At 41.7% G+C, this 21,520-nt stretch overlaps 1 protein-coding gene and 2 pseudogenes across 1 annotated transcript; 1 reads left to right on the forward strand and 2 right to left on the reverse strand.

Annotated features, from left to right (window-relative positions):
* Nucleotides 1–305: 305 nt before the first annotated feature.
* Nucleotides 306–1,662, reverse strand: LOC147866420 (tetraspanin-8 pseudogene; annotated as a pseudogene).
* Nucleotides 1,663–3,475: 1,813 nt separating this feature from the next.
* On the reverse strand, nucleotides 3,476–6,197 carry LOC147866421 (cell division topological specificity factor homolog, chloroplastic-like). The gene is made up of 2 exons (XM_087316866.1): nucleotides 6,067–6,197; nucleotides 3,476–4,151 (listed from the first exon to the last, which is right to left on the reverse strand). Exons 1-2 carry the CDS (start codon nucleotides 6,163–6,165, stop codon nucleotides 3,606–3,608), a joined length of 645 nt encoding a protein of 214 aa, XP_087172992.1. The 5' UTR covers nucleotides 6,166–6,197; the 3' UTR covers nucleotides 3,476–3,605.
* A 12,908-nt stretch (nucleotides 6,198–19,105) lies between these two features.
* Nucleotides 19,106–20,015, forward strand: LOC147866422 (tetraspanin-8 pseudogene; annotated as a pseudogene).
* Nucleotides 20,016–21,520: the final 1,505 nt, after the last annotated feature.

Genomic DNA, 21,520 nt, shown 5'->3' on the forward strand with positions numbered 1-21,520 from the left:
CCATTTCCAAACTTCATTCCACTTACTTGTTCATCAAGGGCCCAAGGTTTAGTTGTGGTCCCATTTCCCATTCCAAATAATTATAGATTTAGTTGTGGTCCTATTTCTAATTTTTACTTCATTCCACTTACTCAATTCATCAAGGGCCCATGAATTGTCCCCTAACAACATGTGGCCATAGTACATTTATTTATATGGTTTATTGATTGCATAAAGCCATAAGATTCACTCACTCTCTCTCTCTCTCTCTCTCTCTCTCTCTCTCTCTCATATAAAGTCTTTTAAGAAACATGAACAAGCTTAGGGGAAAAAAGAAAGGTTTTATTATTGTTTGGTTATGAGACTATTAACCAACATTTCCCTAATGAAGTACCTAAGACTATCAAGCTTTACATATGTATTGCTAATGTGTAATTTGAATTTATGTATCAACAAAATGAAAACCAACAACAAAAAAGAGAAGAATATGTATCATCAACCACCCTCACCAACCAAAGAAAAAGAGAAAAAACAAAAAAGCAAATACAAAGGGAATCATATTGGACAAAATATGGGCATAGGAGGAGGTTGTGTGTGAAACTTTGTGTCTTAGGCATAGCCATATCTCTTGCTTCTATGAACATTGCGGATGGCGCAACAAGAGACGCTATAGACAATGACGATGAACACGAGGAAGATAATGTTGACGATCGCGACCTTGTGCCAGTCCTTCTTCACGCGCTGGAGCACGCCCGCCTTGCACGAGTCGCACGAGTAGCAAAGCTCCGATTGGTCATCGCTCCATAGCCCACAATCCCCATTGCTCGTGTTGGTGCTACCTGTGGTCGACCAATCGGTCGCGTTGGAGCCGAATGTGAAACCGCAAGCCGTGGGAGGCTTGCAGCAGCCCGACTGGATGGACGAGATGTCGGTGGCGGCGTCCAACGCAACCTCCGTCTTGTACTTCGCAGCCATGTCGCGGCACGTGTGGGTGTCAGCGATACACGCGCTGATCTTGCTCCACACACTCTCCTTGTTGACCTGCCTCTGCAGCCATGAGGAGTAATTCCCCAGGTGGAATTCCTCAAAGCCCTTGCCGGAGACGGCATCCCCCGCGCCCTTGTAGGTGACCACGAATGCGAAGACCGTGAAGCAGAAGACGAGGAGCATGAGGAAGAACATGAAGATGGCATAGAACCAGAGGAGGCACTTGTTGCGGCACACGGCCCCGAAGAGTCCAACGAGCGATACTACCAGAAGGAAGAGGCCCAAGATGATGAGGGGCCATTGTAGGAACCGCATGCAATCAGTGGCTTTGGATCGGGTCGCCAGCCAGATCCCGCTCCCGAGTACACCGATCGACAATATGGCCGTGAGCGAGTTGAGGATCGCGATCAAATGATTGCTCAAGCCCATTGGTAAATCAATAAAATGGTCTAGGAAGTATGATCCTATCCAAGGAAGACCCTCAGTGTTCTAACTCTCTAAAACAAAGAACAATTCAAGTCACCAAACTGATGCTCCCAATGTACTATGTGGCTTTACAACCGCCGTTTTCTTTAACCAAGTTAATAAGAGACTTGGGGGCTGCAAAATCAGGCTGTGGGATGGAGTTCACACTCACAAATTTCACCTCTTCAGCCTGATAAATAGATGTGAAAGGTTTTATGTATGTGCACCCCTCTAAATTGAGAGAGACTCTTGTGAATGTGTTGTATGTTGTATGTGAATTTAGTTGCCTTTTGTTGTGATGGAAGGAGGACTCAAATGTGGGGGGAAAGGCATGGAGTGGGGTTTGTTTATATATGAAGGAGAGAAGGGGGGCTTTTTCCCGCGGATACGTGTGGGGAGAGAGCCATGGCCCATGACTGTGTCAAGCTTCCATTACTAAAACCAAATGGAAATGACGAGGAAGGAAGGAAGGAAGGAAGGAAGGATAAAGAGGGAGGAATAAAAAAACACGTGGAGCAGCATATTTGGACTGGTCCTTCGTTCTAAGAAAACTGACAAGAAGCGATTTTGGAAAAAGTCTTCAGAATCTGTTTCTTCACTCCAAGCAAAACACACACACACACAAAAAAAACCAGAGTCTTCTCACATTTCCATACTTCTCCCGCGTCCGGTGCTTGTTCACACACATTACACGAATCGTCCGATGAACTCTCCCTGTGTGTGTTCATGTGCGTGCATGTGCCCGCATGTGTGCGTGTGCGTGCGTGCGTGCGCGCGTGTGTGTGTATGTGTGTGTGTGTGTGTGTGTGTGTGTGTGTGTGTGTGTGTGTGTGTGTGTGTGTGTGTGTGTGTGTGTGCATGTGCACACCCGCTTGCGTTCATGTGTGTGTGCATGTGTGAAGATTCCGAATTCTCCTATGATCGCCATTTCCCGATGTATCAGGTGCTGAATGTCGGTGGGGCGACCACCTTTGGCACCACCTCGTGACGATCTAACCCACTGTTACATGTTTCTTTCTTAAGTTTGGCCTTGTAATCTCATGTAGTATCTTCGATTTGGTGCAGTTGCATGTTTCCTTCTTTAAGTTCAAGTGTGTGATGCCATGTAGTAAGGACGGAGATGAAAGAGTCACTTCCATCACCAACCACGCACACACACGCTCGCACGTAATGCTTTCCTACATAAGTCTTGAAATAAAGGCGTTTACACATCTAATGCTAGATCATTCAAAATGTTTACATGCGTAAATTTTCACAAATGGGGACCATAAAAAGTTGGGGGAACATGAATTTCCTACACACTTGTGTCTTTGAAAAAATCACAAGATTGATGTTTATTTGACACTTTGTACTTGAACACACGCTTTACGCATTGCATTGTCTTTCTTTTAAACCATACATACTTGTCTAACCAACCTGTCATTGCTATAAATGTTATTGACGCACACCATGATTCACAATTTTATTGTCAAGGTCCATAAATTTCTTTACATGAGACCGCCACCATCACAAATCATTTGCCTTTATTTGATGTGTAATTTCCAAAGCAACTCTACTTGACTGAAATTGCACTCCTAGTCCCATTTTTCAAATTATTGGCACGCTTGAGACACTTCACCGATAACATGGACATTAAGCTTTGAAGACTAACTTGGAAATTGCACAACTATGAAACTAGCCATTTCGATATACAACTTTCTTGAATTATTACACTAACTAATGCATGACATAATTTGTAAACCCAAAATTGAATCCAATAACTCATTACTTGTACATTTTTGCAACTAGCGTCGTATAGATGAGCATTAAACATCAATACTGAACCCCATAACACCTTGATGATCCCCAATTTCAACCTACGTTTTGTGTCTTCTACCATGGACAAATGTGAAATCCTAAATAAATCTAGGGGGTCAACATTTCCTTGATATATGTACTTGCTTCAAAAGATTGGAAAACCTAACATCATCCGTATTTACAAGATGTCTTAAGACACATAATATATCTATCTTCTCCAAAAGGCGGGACCCTGACACTCATGGTAGGAAACTTGAGATGTCCATTTATATACAAAGGAAGGTGCATGAAGGTTGCGAATGATACTATATCAGTGGTTTTGCATTCTCACCATACAAAATCCATATATATTACAGAAAGATGCACTTCATTAACAATCACTCCACTCCATCATCGACATGCTCGAACCTCAAATCAAGAGTTCTCATTGTTTCAAGGGAATCTCCATATTGAATATTTCGAAGATTCTCACCATATTCTTGATATTCCGCCTTCACGCGTCGAACAGGTACAATGACAGAATATACCGTTCCCAAATCGGGATCTGCGGACACATTTAGTTGAACTTTCTCCTCTGATTCTATCTCAACAAAACTTGATAGTGCTCCCACAACATTGTTTACAATCTTTTGCTTAGCTACATCACTGATTTCACACCTATCAGATATCAAAATCATCTTCAACCTTTGCTTTGCTATCGCAGCATTCGATACGTGTTTCACAGTAGGCCCTGGGAAAAGGACCTTCCATGCTTGAATAAGCCTTTCGAAGAAATTACATTCTTCGTTCTCTTGATATAAACTTACACTTGGAATGTTGGTATAACCACGTCGACTCGATCTACACTTCAAATTATAATTGCTAACTGCCAAACCATCATGTGACTCTGAAAGATATTTGAGCTTCCATACTTGTCCTGGAGCCTAAATTGGTAAAAAACTGAAACTTTAGCACCAGAATGTAGGTTTATGTTGGAACTAAATCAATGTTCATTGTATTGATGCAAATAACATTAAAGATCTATGAAAAAAAAGAAAGCCCATTATTGAAGATGCAATAAACATGAATATACAGAGAACATTGAAGTGAAACATGGTTCCCATCGCAGTTGCCATTCAAACCATCTCCAGTGAAGTAAAACATATTACACACTACAGAACATTGGGTTGAAAGAGCTTTGTCTTTCATTAAGAATTCAACAAGATATTTTCCATATTGTTTTGACATTAGAACTATATTCATAATCAAGTTCCTATAAAGGTCAATTGTTAAGAGGGAAAGAACCTCCCTTCCCAATATTCATGCCATACTACATGAAGAATCACAAGCATGTGATTCCTCATTCAGCACTAAGATATTTTCATAAATACGAATATTGAACCAAAGGAGATCCTCCGCCATGACCCCAGGAAGGTTCATGGCAATAAAGTTCACTGGTATCCCTACTTATCATTATAGATTCAATGTGGGTAGATCTGATAAGTTATTTAATTTTTACGTTCAAACACTACCACTACCTACCACTATACCATCAAGTCTAAACTTTAACCTTAGTCCTAGCATTCCTGTAAACGGCTCAAAATACACACCTCAAAATCATGAAGATGTGAAATACAACCATTATTAGTAGATTCTCCTATTGAAGTTTGAACACAAATGTCAAGTTATAAGAACCAAATGTCAGGCATTTCTTTCACAAACAGAGGAATCTGACATAAATACTCTTGTTTTGAAGAATACTAGAATTTCGAATCGTTAAGAACACATTTGAACAAACCCAATAATCTTTGGAAAGACAAAAAATGATAGATACAACCAAAAGGATATCCCGCATCAACTTAAAACAGCCAAACCAAGCCTTTGGCCAGGCAAAGCATGAGGATAGAGATGCCCCAGCCACAACTAATCCTCATTCTCTGCCTTAGCATCTTTTCCTAATTCTTCTGCACAATTATCTTCTTTACACCATGCATGACAATATTCTGGTGATAATAAAACCCTCCCTATAATATGCACCGATGACCTTCATGGTTTGAGTTCCATGGGTTTCATATAGAAAAGCTTGCAATTTAAACCAATACCTCTCAATCTTTAGTTAGTTGGATATCTGGAGGACCTTGGCTAGTGAAACCAAACACCAATTTGACTACTGGAGAAATTTCATATACATTAAGAAACACTTCCTTCAATCTAGAGAACCCACCTCCCCACATGGATTAGTAGTTCTAGCAGCCTCTCACACAGTTCATATTGGCCCTAGTGGAAGGTTCTATCACTCACATATATGCTCTAATTACCCTATCTAAGTTTAGATTTCTTGCGTTATTTTCCTGTCTTGTTTCTCTAGGTTTCATAGGTTAACATTTGTCCTTTCAAAATAATACGTTAAGTGTGCATATCTATTTCAAAATCTCATCTTTTGCAGTATGTGGATAGCTGTTAATACTATATGGGGCTAAGCACATATTTTACTAAGCCAGACACATGGATGCAAAGATCACTAATGATCAGATGATTTTGTGGAAATGTACCAACTGAGCTACATCCATTTAGGCTCAAATCAAACTAACTGCAAGGTAACTTTGTGGAATATATCACATGAGCTACATCGCTTGTTTGGATTCTCTCTCTATCTCTGGTCATATATGGAAATTGGAAGACGGTAAGAAAAATCTATCTATCGATCTCAATGAGGCTCTCGCAACCCCACAAGAAAACCATGCAATCTGTCTAGCGATCAATCCCTATCGAAAGAGAGATTCATATGACCATAAAAAGGAAGGAGGCAACAAAGATCCATTGAAGAATCGATCGATCTCTCCTCTCTTCGTTTCTTACCGTGCTGCGTGAAGAAGGGAACAACAGAGCCGTTGTGTTGAGGAAGGGGAGACTGGATGTCGATGGGCATGGTGACGATGATGTGATATAAGCTTCCATGGCTCCTCTGGCGAGATGCGAAGACGACACAAGAATGAGTTAGGGGGATGGATGAGATTTAGATCAAATTTGGGTACAGTGTTTTTCTTGTTTGGGGGTTGAGGGGGTCCAAAAGGGAAGTAAGAAGTGAGGGCACATAAATACATTAGAAAACTTACTACGGGGGCGCAGTTGTGGGCACGGGCACGGGTGCAGGGGACGCGGTCATGGGCAAAGGCACAGGCACATGCACAGGCGTGAGCATGGACATTGGCATGGGCAGGCTATCATTCTGTCTCCACCATGTCCCTGATCACGATCATGGTCACTGCCATTGCCATTGCCCTAATCATGGTCATTATCATTGCCCTGAACTTGGTCGCATCCAATGATCATCAATGATGGTCATTGTCCTCCCCATCCATCCCTATCGCCCTCCTGCCCCTTGCCCTTGCCCATGTCCTTTGTCCCAACCTTTTTGCGTTACAACTGTAAATGTCGGTGTTGGTGTATTTGTGTGGATTGTGTATGTGTCTTGTCTACATGTATGTTAAGGATCAAACTCAACTTCCCTAGTGTGGGAACACACCTTAGGAACACCCAAGTGTGTGAACATCCCACCTCCTTTGTATCATAACTAATGTGTCATAGAAGTTAAATCCTATGACACATATTTAGTAGGTAGTTAAGTCTCCACCTCTTTTGTAAGAGATGTTTATAGTGAGAGAATGTAGCATATGGTATTCGAATATGTGCGGAAATATGTATGAGGACCTGTCAAGAAATGCGCAACAAACAACACAGAAAAGAATGAAGACAAGAAGATGGACACACTCTTAAGCTTTAATGGAAACTTTGTTATTTCTGTTCTCTCTGTCTCTCAGAGACTCATAATACAAGAGTGATCAAGAAGCTCTTTTGTTACAACGTTGGGTTATTTCTTATATACTAAGCACTAACTCTTTGGATTGTTCACACTAAGATACAAATTGGAAGGAGTCGGCCTTTTATGTCAACAAACTCCCCCATAAAAGGACTACTCTTTCTTATTACAATTGTATGGGGCCATCTCCCCCATGAACCTAGATTACAATTTTAATCTAGAGTTATTTCGGCATGTAGCCAAGTCGGCAGAGATATAGTCGGTATCTAGCTTGATTTGGCTAGTCATCCGGATCAGCTTGTCCGAATCTTGTAGTATCTTCAACTTACCTTCTGCTCCTTGTTCGGCTTTCTTTTGCTCGGTCGCTTGTTGTAGTCCCATCTTTGTCCTCAGTGCTCTGAAGTGTTTATCTGGGAGTGGCTTTGTCAGGCAATCGGCGATGTTCACCTCAGTGTCGATCTTCCGAAGTTCAAGCTTCTTCTCGCTTATGAGCTCCTGGATATGATGATATTACACCTCAATATGCTTTTTCTTCGCATGATAGACAAGATTATTGATGAGGTGTATTGCGCTCTGTGAGTTGTAGTAGATGGTCGGCGCTGGATGGTCGATTTAGCTTGTTGTTGAGAAGTCGGTTGATAGTCGGTGCAACCAGATTGCTTCCATCACTACTTCTGATGCTGCTATGTACTCGGCCTCTATGGTTGACAAGGTCGTGCACTCTTGCAGCTTCGACCTCCATGATATGGCGTCACCGCCATAGGTGAAAACATAGCCTGATGTCGACTTCTGATTATCCTAATTCCCGACGTAGTCAGAGTCGGTGTACCCTTCGACTTCGATCAGATTTGCCAATCCGAAAGTTAGTTGTGCATCTTCAGTCCCTCTTAAGTACTTGAAGATGTGCTTGACGGCCTCCCAATGCTTCCGTCCTGGGTTTGACATGTATCGGTTGACGACCCCCTATGCCAAAGGCAAGGTCGGGTCGAGTCGCCACCATCGCGTACATGATACTTCCTATGGCCGATGCATAGGGTATCTTTTGTCGAGGAATACGCGGAATAAACTCCGGCAACAACCGAAGGGTAAATCACTTTATACAGTCAAACACAGAAGAAATGGGAATGGAGGTAAGTGCACGAACAATCAAAAGAGAATACACAGGATATTAACATGGAAAACCCTGAGAGGGAAAAACCACGGGAGTCCACAGACTCCAAACTATCACTATGTAAAGTAATACAATAGGGAGCACAGAGGCAACGACCTCTTGCTCACAATCTTCGCCTCACGGCGGTTACAAAAGAGACACAATCTTTGTATGTCGCTCTCTCTCTCTCTCTTACGCACTATACAGGAGTTACACGAATAACTCTATCATCATCATTATTAAGTTTGCCCTAGGTCATATTTATACTAATATGACTTTCGGGCTATCTACAAATATAGCCCCAGTGGGCTCTCTGGAACATATTTACATATATGTCCCTTCCATCCGATGAGAGGTTCTCACCGTGCCTGCAACATCCGGTTCTCACCGGGTCTTCCGTTGCCGGGTACTCCACATCCGGATTCGACCGAGGCCGAGTTGCTCATCAACACTGTTCTTCTCACTTCCCATCCGAAGGGACCTGTTTCCTAACATCTTTCCATTAAGCTCTTTCTCCTCGTCTGTCAAAGGAGAGTCTTTGTCTGATAGTTGAATCGACGTCTGAAGCAGTGTTGGTGCTGGCTTGGAATTCTCTATGTTAAAGCGCTTCATCACTTTGCAGATGTAGTCAAACTGGGAGAGTCGGAGAGTCTTTGTCTTCCGATTTTGCTCTATCCTCATGCCTAGTATCTGTCAGGCTTGTCCAAGTTCCTTCATCGCAAACTTATCGTGAATGCTCTGCTTTAGCTTTCCAATCTCTGCTCAATTGCTCCCTACAATGAGCATGTCGTCGACGTATAGGATCAAATAGATCCGAGACTCGTCGGCCAGTTACCGAGTATATAAACATGGGTCGGAGTTAGATCGGTGATATCCAAGCTACTTGATGTAAGAGTCAAACTTTTGGTATCACATCCTCAGTGCTTGTTTTAGGCCATATACGCTTTTCTACAGTCAACATACGAGGTGTTTTTCCTCCCCTATCGCGGAGAAGTCTGCCGGTTGGGACATGTAGATGTCCTCGTCCACATCTCCGTGTAGGAATGCCGTCTTTACATACACCTACTTGAGTTCTAGGTCTTCTATCACCACGAGCCCGAGTAAGAATCGAAGGGTGCTCATCTCTCACTCACTCACTCTTTCCTTCTCTCTAGAGTTCTACACCTCCCTTAGCACTAATCCTCATCTTTTAGTACTAATTCCTTCTCTGTCTTAGTACTATTCCTGACAATACTTCTTTGTCTTAATACTATTCCTGACAATACTTCTCTGTCTTAGTACTGTTTCAGACACTTTGAACCGATTTTCCTTTACTAAACAATTTTGAAGAGTTTTTAAGTGAGTTTAAAGCCTGTTCTGGAGATGCTGACAACATAAGGACATCAATCAACAAAATCCGACGATTATGTCAAGGTGATGGTCCAGCCTCTACATACGTTGCAGATTTCCGCCTACTCGCCTCCGATATCCCCTGGGATGACCAAGCACTTATGGAGTAATTTCGTTATGGTCTACATAACGATGTCAAGGATTTACTCTTGACCTTCCACGAAGAATCAAAGTCATTGACAGAAGCAATCAGTCGCGCGGTGAGATGCGACAACCATCTTTTTGAACGATGTTCAGAACATCAGTTCCAGATGCCAAGGGCAAAATCAAAGCCCACCTACGCCTCAGTGGTAACAAAACCTTTTCCAAGGGAGTCATATAATGTGTCTCTAGTGAATACTCCAACTCCGATGGAAATTGACACTACACGTCGTCGCGGACCATTATCGGAAGAAGAAAAGCAACGACGTCGAGCAAATCGACTATGTCTTTATTGCGGTGGACCAAGACATATTGCAATGAACTGTCCCCATAGGCCAAGAAAACAAGTGAACCAAATAGTTGCTAGTTCTAATTGTACTAAACCCGAGTCTATTTCAGTAGGAATATCTGATAGTCCTAATAGTACTAATAGCCCAAATCTATCAAACAAATTTGATGTCCTTAGTTAGTTAGAAGAAGAGTTAAACGACTAAGTTCAACCAAAATAGGAGTCGTTTGGTTGGACAGCCCTAGATCTGTGCAACCCATTAGTGGTTCCATTCCCTCTAAGCAAGTTAGCAATGTGTTCTTAGCCCAAGTAACAGTTAGTACTAAAATAACCTCTCCAGTACATGTCTCAGCACTCCTAGATTCTAGAGCTAATTCTTGCTTCATGGATAGGAATTTTGCCCAAGCTCATCAGATATCCCTAAGAAAACTCCTCTGTCCAGCCTCTTTAGTAGTCATTGATGGTCGTCGCATTGCTTCCGGAAATATCATACAAGAGTCAGAGCCCGTTAATATTGTCCTAGATAATTTAACGTGTGTAGTATCCTTTAATATAATTAGTATCCCAGAACATCCCACTGTTTTGGGATTACCATGGTTCGAATTACATAACCTAGACATAGATTGGAGATTCACAAGAGAAATCCGGTATCAACAAACCTGAGGATCTACTCATAAGATTGCAACCATTTCACTACATCAGTTGCGTGAGGAAGGACGCAAGGAAGAAATGTTTCTCTTCGCAGTATCAATAAAACCCTCCAACACCACTAAAGAGGAGTCCATCGTTCAACTTCCAGAGAAGTATCGTCATTATGCTGATGTGTTCGATAAAGTACAAGCCAATACGCTTCCTCACCATCGACCGTATGATTGCCCCATCAATTTACAACCAGGAAAAGAGCCGCCATGTGGACCAATCTACAATTTGTCACCAACCGAGCTAGAAGTCCTTCAAGCCTATATAGAGGAGAATTTGGCAAATGGTTTCATTCAACATTCGAAATCTCCAACCGGCGCACCCATTTTCTTCGTCAAGAAAAAGGATGGATCACTTCGTCTCGTTGTAGATTATCGTGGCTTGAATAAGGTCACCATCAAGAATAGGTATGCACTTCCCCTTATCTCAAGTCATTTAGAACAGATCAATGGTGCAAGGTTCTTCACAAAGATCAACTTACGAGGAGCATATAACCTCGTACGGATCCGACCAGGAGATGAATGGAAGACCGTGTTTCGCACCAAATATGGGCACTTCGAGTATATGATCATGCCATTCGGCCTCACTAATGCGCTAGCGGTTTTCCAGCACATGGCAAATGATATATTCCGAGATCTCTTGGATGTTTGTTTGATCATCTATTTGGATGATCTACTGGTTTATTCGAAGACCCAAGAAGAGCATGATTCGCATGTACTGTTAGTACTAAAATGACTTCGAGAACATGGGCTTTATGCAAAGCTGGAAAAATGTAGTTTCGAGTGCAACCAGGTAGAATTTCTGGGCTATGTCATTTCCTCGGAAGGCATTTCCATGGATCCAACTAAGGTCAAAACGGTGGTAGAGTGGCAGACTCCGCGTTCGTTGCGAGATGTGCAATGCTTTTTAGGCTTTGCCAATTTCTACCGCAAGTTTATACAGGATTACTCAAAGCTTGTTCGGCCTCTCACACAACTCATCAAGAAGGGACACTCGTTCGTTTGGTCGAAAGAAGCAAACATGGCTTTTGAGAGTCTTAAGAAGGCATTTACATTAGCTCCTATTCTAGCTCATGCTGATCTGGAAAAACCATTCATCATCGAAGCAGACGCATCAGATTTCACGTTGGGTAACATTCTCTCACAACAAAGCGATGATGAAAAGCTCCATCTTGTGGCTTTCCACTCACACAAGTTTGACATCGTCGAAATCAACTATGAAATTCATGATAAGCAATTATTAGCAATAGTGGACTCTTTTACACAATGGAGGCATTTTCTAGAGGGGTCTTCTCATCAACTCACCGCATTCAATGATCATAAAAACCTTGCCTCTTTCAGAATGCTCGTGTGTTAAATCGACGTCAAGCTCGGTGGGCCCAATTCCTCACTCGTTTCGACTTCAAAATTACATATCGTCCGGGGAAGCAACAAGGGAAGGCAGATGCATTATCACGGCGCTCGTATCTAGCACCGCGTCCTGGCGAGCCAGCTTTTGATAACCAAAAGCAAGTAATCCTAGGACCAGCACGACTGCAAGCAACGTAGATCTTCAATATGCCCTTGGATTCCCACATTATTGATACCATACGTGAGGACTTGAAGATAGATGCTTTCGCCCAAGCCATTCTAGCACAAATTTATCCCTCTCGAGCATCTTGTTCACAGTCGCAACAACCAGGTGCGTACTATCGACAATTCGAATGTCATGATTGATTACTATTCTATAAGAAACTCTTGTATGTTCCTAATGGTTCTTGTCGACTTCGAGTAGTCCAAAACTGTCATGACACATATACAGTTGGGCATTTTGGTAGTACTCAAACATTAGATTTAGTACAACGATCATTCTGGTAGCCCCATATGCGACAATTTGTCAAAGATTTTGTTCGGACTTGTGATACATGTTGCAGAGCAAAAATGCTAAGGCATCATCCATATGGTTTATTAGAACCATTACCAATTCCAAGCAAGCCGTGGCAATCCATTGCTCTAGATTTCATCACAAATCTTCCGGTCTCTAAGGGATTCGATGCAATCTTAACAGTAGTAAATCGATATACGAAGATGACCCATTTCCTACCATGTACTAAGGAAATCTCCAGTGACGAAACCGCCGAAACTATCATGCATGAAGTATGTCGGCATCATGGCATTCCCGATAGTATCATCAGCGATCGTGGACCCCAATTCGTCTCGATTCTAGAAGCACCTCTTTAAAATGCTCAAGGTCACTTGTAACCTCTCCTCCGGCTACCACCCGCAAACAGACAGCCAAGCATAATGAACAAATCAAACCTTGGAGCAGTATCTGTGGTGCTTTCTAAGCTATCATCAAGATGACTGGGCAGATATTCTCCACTTCGCCGAATTTGCGTATAATAACTCTGTCCACTCATCGACAAAGGTTACACCATTTTATGCTTATACGGGCTGTCATCCCCAGTGTTGTGTATTTGAAACCCCAGAGTTACCCACAAATCCTTGTGCAGAGGATCGTTTGGAGCGGTTATGCAAGATATAAGCGGATTTATCTACTCATCTACAGCAAGCTCAACAAACACACAAGGTTTACGCGGATCGTCATCGGTTTCCATCCTGTTGTAACATTTTAGATCGGGTATGGCTACTACGACGACACATCAAGACTACTCGCCCATGCGAGAAGTTGGATTATCCGTGATTAGGTCCTTTCCGTATTATCGGAAAAATTAATGATGTCGCTTTTTGTCTTGATTTACCTCCACAACTTCGGATACATCCGGTGTTTCATAGTTCTCTCCTCGAACCCTATCAAGACAGCACCATCCCAGGTCGTATTAAACAACCTCCACCCCCGATCGAACTTGAAGATGGGACCTAAGTATGAGGTTGCCGCCATCCTTGATTCCAAGATTGTTCGCAACAAGCTCCTACTATTTAGTCGATTGGCTAGGATATAGTCCCAACGAGCGTACTTGGGAACCAATAGAGAATGTGACCAATGCTCATGCTCTTCTTGAAGACTTCCATCATCAATATCCAAACAAACCTCGTGACACTCGTCATTTTAAAGGGGGGATAGTGTCATGATATGGCAAGACTCGAACCCATGACCTTATGTTACATGGGTCGAGCTCACGAAGGATATTATTTTCATTTAATTTTTACTATAGAAAATTGATGTATATTCCAGATTTCTCTGGAACATTCTAGAAACTTCAGGAGTACTCCTGAGAACACTATAAAAGAAGGCACAAGGCATTATTTCGAACCCAATTGGTTCAACGTCAGTCTTAAGCCTCCTAGCTACTATTGTATATTCTCTTAACATAATATATATCTTTTTTTATCATCATTCTCTCTCTCGCTCACTCACTCTTTCCTTCTCTCGAGAGTTCTACACCTCCCTTAGTACTAATCCTCATCTTTTAGTACTCATTCCTTCTCTATCTTAGTACTGTTCCTGACAATACTTCTCTGTCTTAGTACTGTTCCTAAAAATTTGCAAGGTACCGGCTTTCTTCCTACTTGTAGTTTGACCAACTCCCATGTTTGATTCTAGCGAATCGAGTCCATCTCGGATTGCATGGCTTGTAGCCATGTATTGGTGTCCGGTGCGGTTATAGCTTCTTCGTAAGTACTTGGTTCGCTTGCATCCGTGTAGTTGACTTAGTCGAGGCCCAGTTGATAAAACTCTGGAGGCCATCAGACTCGTCCGGATCTCCTGAGTGCCGATTTTGTCAGTTCGATTTCTGTAGTAGACTCGATCAGCCGATTGGTATAGCTTGAACCGCTTATGTTAGGAGTCTTGGTGATGACTCGCCCTGGTAATAGGAGTGCCACGATGTCACTTCACTCTCCCCTGCTTTGCGATCAATTGATTTGAAGAGAGGGGTCTTAATCAACTCATGTATCCTCTTCTGAAGCCTTCCACACTCATATACAATTGGGGCTTAATTGTTAGTGTTTGCATGTATCTTGCCACGTGTCATACATGTAACACTTCAACCACTTTCCTTTGCAACTCTTCTATTTGGGTATGAAGACGGTTGATTCTATCCACGACCCCTTCTAGACATTTGTAGCACTTCGAGCAAGCTTTCTAAAGAACATTTATTCATTGAACTCCAATATTACCTTGAAATATTATGGCCAAAACATTGACTTCCTATTGTAAAGGCACTCTTTGACTATGTCACATCAACTCACCTTGATTCTTCAAATTTACCTTCAACCAAAGCATCCATCACCATGCATAAAGTGTCATAACAAGCTTGTATCCATATTTTACTAGCTTTTAGACACTTTGTTGAGCACAAGTATTTACAACACAACACCGTCAATCGGTATAAGGCCCGGCTTGTGGCAAAGATGATAACCATTCGAACTGTGATCGCCCTTGCAGTAGCCATAGGGTGGCACCTCCACCAAATGGATGTAAAGAACGCTAAGTTTCTTCAAGGTGAATTAGAGGAAGAGGTGTACATGGTACAACCACCCAGTTTCCAGTCGAGAACACACCCGCAAGCGGTGTACCGGCTCAAAAAGCCTCTCTACGGTCTCAAGCAGGCACCGAGAGCATGGCATTCAAAGATAACCCACTATCTTAAACAAATCGACTTCAAAATGTCCAAGTTCGACAATTCTTTGTTCATCCGGAGCGACTCCAGAGGTCATGTATTTATCATAATAAATGTGGATGACTTAGTCATTGGAGGAGAGCACATAGCAGATATCGAACATATCAAAAAGATACTCTCCAACCAATTCAAAATGAAGGACATGAAGGAGTTCCATTACTTTCTAGGTTTAGAAGTAATTCAGGCTCCTGGCGGCATCATGGCCTCCCAACGTCACTATATCCTCAATCTTCTTTACAACTTTGGGATGACAGAGTGTAAGCCCGTCGCTACCCTCTCGATTGAAATCTAAGACTAGATGTTGATTCTGGCATGGAATAGTGTGAGCCGACTTTCTATCGTCAGCTAGTCGGAAGCCTTATCTATGTCACCATTATTCAGCCCGTCCTCAGTTATCCGGTCGGCCTCATTAGCCAGTTTATGCAGACACCACGGAACATTCACTTGGACTGTGTTAAGCGATTGTTACAATATGTAAGTGGGACAATGGATTTCGGCATTCTCTACAAATTGGCCACACCGATTCAACTTGAAGGGTACACCGATGCTAATTGGGCCAGTTACAAAGCCAACAGACGTTCAACGTCGGGACTCGTCTTCTAACTTAGCAACGGAGCCATATCGTGGAGTAGTGAGAACCAACTATCCACCGATCAAAAGTTGTGTTTGAGGGGGCATGTTGAGAATCAAACTCAACTTCCCTAGTGTGGGTAGGAACACCCAAGTCTGTGAACATCCCACCTCCTTTGTATCATAACTAATGTGTCATAGAAGTTAAGTCCTATGAAATATATGTAGTAGGTAGTTAAGTCTTCACCTCTTTTGTAAGAGATGGTTGAGTGAGAGAACATAGAGAGAAGGTGACTACATAAGCACCTTCTCCTCCTCTTTGTAATGGTCGGTTCATTCTTGTTCTAGTTAGTATAGATTTCTTGTTTTCTGTATACATCGTCTCTCTCTCTCTCTCTCTCTCTCTCTCTCTCTCTCACAGACACACACACACACACACACACACACACATTTCTCTTCCGTTGCACAGAATTATATCTGATTCTTTACAATGTACATGTTTCTAGTATTCTATAATAACGCTACAAGTTTATTTGCTTTCCAAGTCTATGTGATCTCACAAGAATGCCAACCTTCATGTACGATTTTGCAACGTATCTCGAGAATTCATTAGTTGTACTAACTAAGCCCTAGTGACTTTTTGTGAAAGAGTGTGGGGTGGTTGTGTGTGTGTGTGTGTGCATTCTATAGGGCTACGTATTCATATGTTCCCAAGTCTACAAGATCGTAAAATGATACGCCAATTACTCCTTTAATTGCCCAATAACCAACATCATCACAGGCTTAAGTGTACCTAATCACATAAAAAGTTGTAGCTAGAATATCATCAATCCAAGTCAACCAACATGGTTTTTTTAATCTCAAATCAAACCTTCATGTGGTTCTACATACATATTTCAAGAAAAGGTTTGTTAATTATTTGTTTTGATAGGAAACTCCACAATTTCATAATGAATCAAACCATGGGTTGAGTCAAGAAATTGCTTTCATGTGTTAGATACAACCAATCATTGTTCTAATAAAAAGATCGATGCAAACAAACAAATTTTCTATTCACTATCCCTTAATTTGCATAATTATCGACTTATCAAACAAATTGGTCGATAGGATTATTAGGTCTTAAGTTTCACCCTATGTAAGATTTCGCATTCATGTACTAACAATTTTCTATTAGTCATGAATTGTTTGCTAGTCTGGATCACGTGTATTGTGTAAGGATTATAGTTCTTGCATTCTCCACACATACAATACTAGAGAATACTACCTCAAATGTAAGATTTTGCAATGGTGTTTCAAAAAAATTGTTATCTGTGTTGGCAAACCTTGATTCCTTTGAGCATAATGCTCCAAGTTTCAATTGGAAGTATGATATAGTGAACTCCATGCCGAATCCAAATTCCATTGGTATCCATTGCATTTTCAAAAGCCTAGTCACAAGTAATGTGTCCTTATTTGCCCATTTTTTTGTCTTTGGACACATCCTTAACCTTAGTTTTACGATGGGCCTTTTGTTGTGTGTGTATGAGAGAGAGAGAGAGAGAGAGAGATTGTGTGTGTGTGTGTGTGTGTGTGTGTGTGTGTGTGTGTGTGTACACACAAGGCAAGAACTTACATTAACAAATGGGGAAGATAACAATGATAAAAGCATTCCGAATCAAACATAACAATCTATTCCAGTCAATACACAATCGACAATTTATACAAGAGTGGGCTTGGTTTATAAAACTTTGTCTTCCCACTATCTTGTAATTTCTTTAAGTGTTGCTACTTAGCACAATGAGTGTGGGTAGGATAGGAGATATACATTACATTGATTATAACAAGAAATTTTGATACCTATGACAAAGGTAGTTACATTCTTATGATAAATGGTATAACGAGGTAGTCTTAATTGCAGGCATGTAACCCACCATGAGTGTGTTTACACACAAGGCAAACAATTGAGCTTATTATATCAACTGTTTTTCATGCATTAAAATAACAAAACAATTATGCATAAATACTACAAATTTATCGTGATGTGTGTGTGTGTGTGTGTGTGTGTGTGTGTGTGTGTGTGTGTGTGTGTGTAGATACATATATTATTTTGTTAACTTTTATAAATATGTATCTGCAACGGCCATATTAGAAAAGTTTGACTCGCGTCTCAATGAATGAAATAGGAACCTAACCTACAAAGAGTGAATTGTAAAGCCCAACTTTAAGGGAAGCCCACGAGTTTATAAGGTTGAAACCATAAAAGCGCCTCATATGTTGTGTATGCATGATCCATATACATTAAAAGTTGATGCATGACCCATCGAAAGCTTTTCATGGATCCATCTATAAGTATCCACCATTGTCACCAACATAAGCCATTCAAGAGTCTCTACCATAACCTTTTTGCTTGACGTACCTTAAAGCCAAAAAGACTCATGATGGGCCACTTGAAGTTAAGGTGGGAAACACATATATATCTAATAATGGTCGCGATTGCTCCTTTCCTTTACTTAACCTTTACTTGACTCCTTGTGTAAAAATGGTCGTATCCTATGGGGGGGAATTCTCGAACCCACGAGAGGTGGCACCAAATCATGGGGCTTTCTTTCTAGTTAATTTTTGCACCAAATATTTTTGGGAAGGAAAGAATAAAAATAAAGCTATGTAATGTTGTCTTGTGATTTTACTATAAATGTGAAATAATGTAGTAGTTCCCAAGTGAGTGTTGGTTATGTTAGTTTTTTTTTTTTTTGTTTTAGCTTTTTACTCTTTGTTTTTCAGTTATATTCTGTTATTGCTCTTTAGTTTCTATTTTTTTGCTTTTCTGCAATATTTTTTTAAGTTTTTTTTTTTCTTGTTTATATCAGTTTTTATTTATTTATTTTTCAAGGTTTTCCTATTTTTGGGGGAGGGGGGGATTTTTTTATTTTTTATTCTTTCTCCTTCGTGAAGCGCGTGGAAACGCAAAACGCAAAACGCAAACAAATTTACGAAGGGAAACGCAGAGCGTCTTTCTTCTTCGCTTATATATACATATACAACACAGTTAGGGTTTCTGCTAACCCTAAAATTGGATCAGCAGAAAGCTTCTCCCTGTTCCCTCCCTCCCCCCTCAGATTCTTCTTCTTTCCAGCAGCCTCCAGCCTGAGTACAGACAGACAGACAGACATACATCAATCAATCAATCAATCAATCAATCAGGAAAGAACAGGAAAGGACAGGAAAGGACAGGGCTTATTTATGGACGTGAGCAAGAACCTGATCGCCATTCTCAACGCGGTCACCGCCCTGCTGTCCATGGGCATCCTGGGCAGCGGGATCTGGCTGGCCACGCGATCCTCCTCCTCCATCTCCGACTGCCTCCGCGTCCTGCAATGGCCGCTCATCATCCTGGGAGGCCTGCTCCTGGCCGTGTCGCTGCTGGGCCTCCTGGGCGCCATGTCCCGGAACACCTGCCTCCTCTGCGCCTACTCCGCCGCCATGTTCCTGCTCCTGCTCCTCGCCTTCTGCTTCACCGCCTTCGCCTTCCTGGTGACCTACAAGGCCGCAGGACACTCCATATCCGCCAAGGGCTTCTTCAAGGATGTCCACCTGCCCAACTACTCCTCATGGCTGCAGAGGCAGGTTAGCAGGGACAGCGTGTGGAGCAAGGTCAGGGCCTGCGTGGCAGATAGCCACGTGTGCCGTGACGTGGCGGCCGACAAGTACCCGCCCCCGCCCGCGTTCACATTGAGCAAGGCGCCCGGCGCCTCGCCCATCCAATCGGGCTGTTGCACGCCGCCCCCCGGCTGCGGCCTCGGGTTCGTCTCCGGCCCTACTACTACTACTACATCCTCCTCCGACACCTCCGATTGTGCGCTATGGAGCAATGCCCGGTCCGAGCTTTGCTACTCGTGCGGCTCGTGCAAGGCGGGCGTTCTCGAGCAAGTGAGGAAGGACTGGAGGAAGGTCTTCATCATCAACATTGTCTTCCTCGCCTTTCTCGTGGCCGTCTATAGCGTCTCTTGCTGCGCCATCCGTAGTGTCCGCCGCGACAAGCGGTATGGCTATGTCTAGGGATACAATGACTGTGTCTAGGGATACAATGACTATATCTAGGGACACAATGATTAAAACGAGCAACGTAAAATTTTGTTTGTCGGTTTTTTTTGACCCCTTAAAAGTGGTGTGCTCATTACAACTTACTTACTTACTCAAACCATGAGCCTCCATGGATTCATTGTTAGTTTCATTGAGTAGTATGCTTGTTGATTTGACACGAAAATAGAGAAGTTGTGTTTCTCTATCTCATCAATCTCAATAGTATGTATCATGAATTGTCACGGCTGAAATATGGTTGGCTCATAATATAATAAAGTAACAAAATTTTGATTTAAACAGTTTGTCTCAGTAGTAAAGTAACAAATTCGATTTGACAATCAAATGGAGCTCTCAACCAAAGTAATTATTAGGCTTTACCGTTTTGCTTATGGAGCAAACAATCGTTGTGACTCGCGAACTAACAAAGTATGCACTTGTCAATAAAGCACGAAGACACTGACTATCGAAACAAGCTCATTCGATGAGGTTTCCGTATTGTGAAAATTCGGAAACATATACCATGAAAACAATTGTGCACCCACTTGAGCTTAATTCGTGACAATATAAGTTGATGATGACATGATATACAGTAAACTTTAAAGCATTGATACATTGCAATGATACACGAATGAATAGAATGTAGTCATCAGAATCTAGTTGAAGTACATGATTGCAATGATACACGAATCAATAGAATGTAGTCATCAGAATCTAGTTGAAGTACATGATTGCAATGATACACGAATCAATAGAATGTATTCATTGGAATCTAGTTGAAGTACATGATTGCAATGATGCACGAAATCAATAGAATGTATTCATTGGCACCTGGTTGAACTATATGAAAATGATGCACGAGTCAATCAAATATCTTCATTTGCATCTTGTTAGTAATCCAGGAGGCCTACTTGCAATGTCGATAAAAGTCAAGCAATAGAGCTAGTAACTTGTCACAGAAAATAATCTTCTCATCCCACTATCTCCATTGCCATATTTGTAAATTCGTACCCTTATCTTCTTGAACATCACCTTTTGATTGTTATCAATAGGGAATAAATATTATTGATTCGAGTATGTTGGGCATGTTACGGTGGATAGTTCCCAACCAGACCAATCGGTGCAAAGTCTTTACCATGTGCTCTATTGGGTTTACTAATCCAACTTATATCCCACAATGTTTCATTCCCTAAACTTAGGAGAACCCAAGTCTGAAGAACAAACCCATATAACTCAGTGCATCATCTCTCACATATCATATAGTATGTGTTTCTCTACTAATTATATATAAAAACATGGCATTTGCTTAATCTCATTACAGTCTTCTTAAATTTACTGTTCTCAGAATCTCGTTCCTAATGTCACTGACGTTTTGTAGATATTTACTTTCAATTAAGACTTAAAATGCTTTAGTAAGGCGGCTCCCTTGAAACAAAGGGAACTCAAGAAGAAGAAGAAGAAAAAGAAGAAAGCAAAAGAAAAAGGATGGATAAGGGAAGAGGTGTGTTTTGATTTGATTTGATTTTTTCGTTGGAGTGGAGAGGGGTAGTTTTGTAATTTTAGGAAACAAGTGTTGGA

Source organism: Azolla caroliniana, unplaced genomic scaffold, assembly GCF_043228905.1.
Source record: "Azolla caroliniana isolate FFs.n. ecotype wild unplaced genomic scaffold, voAzoCaro1.0.p SCAF_3, whole genome shotgun sequence".
NCBI lineage: Eukaryota > Viridiplantae > Streptophyta > Polypodiopsida > Salviniales > Salviniaceae > Azolla > Azolla caroliniana.

Bases quoted from the DNA above. Each gene is read 5' to 3' on its own strand.
- LOC147866421 (XM_087316866.1), bottom strand. From the start codon at position 6,165: ATGGAAGCTTATATCACATCATCGTCACCATGCCCATCGACATCCAGT. The intron at 4,152-6,066 runs GTAAGAAACGAA...TTACCAATTTAG, and splicing joins TCCCTTCTTCACGCAGCACG to GCTCCAGGACAAGTATGGAA.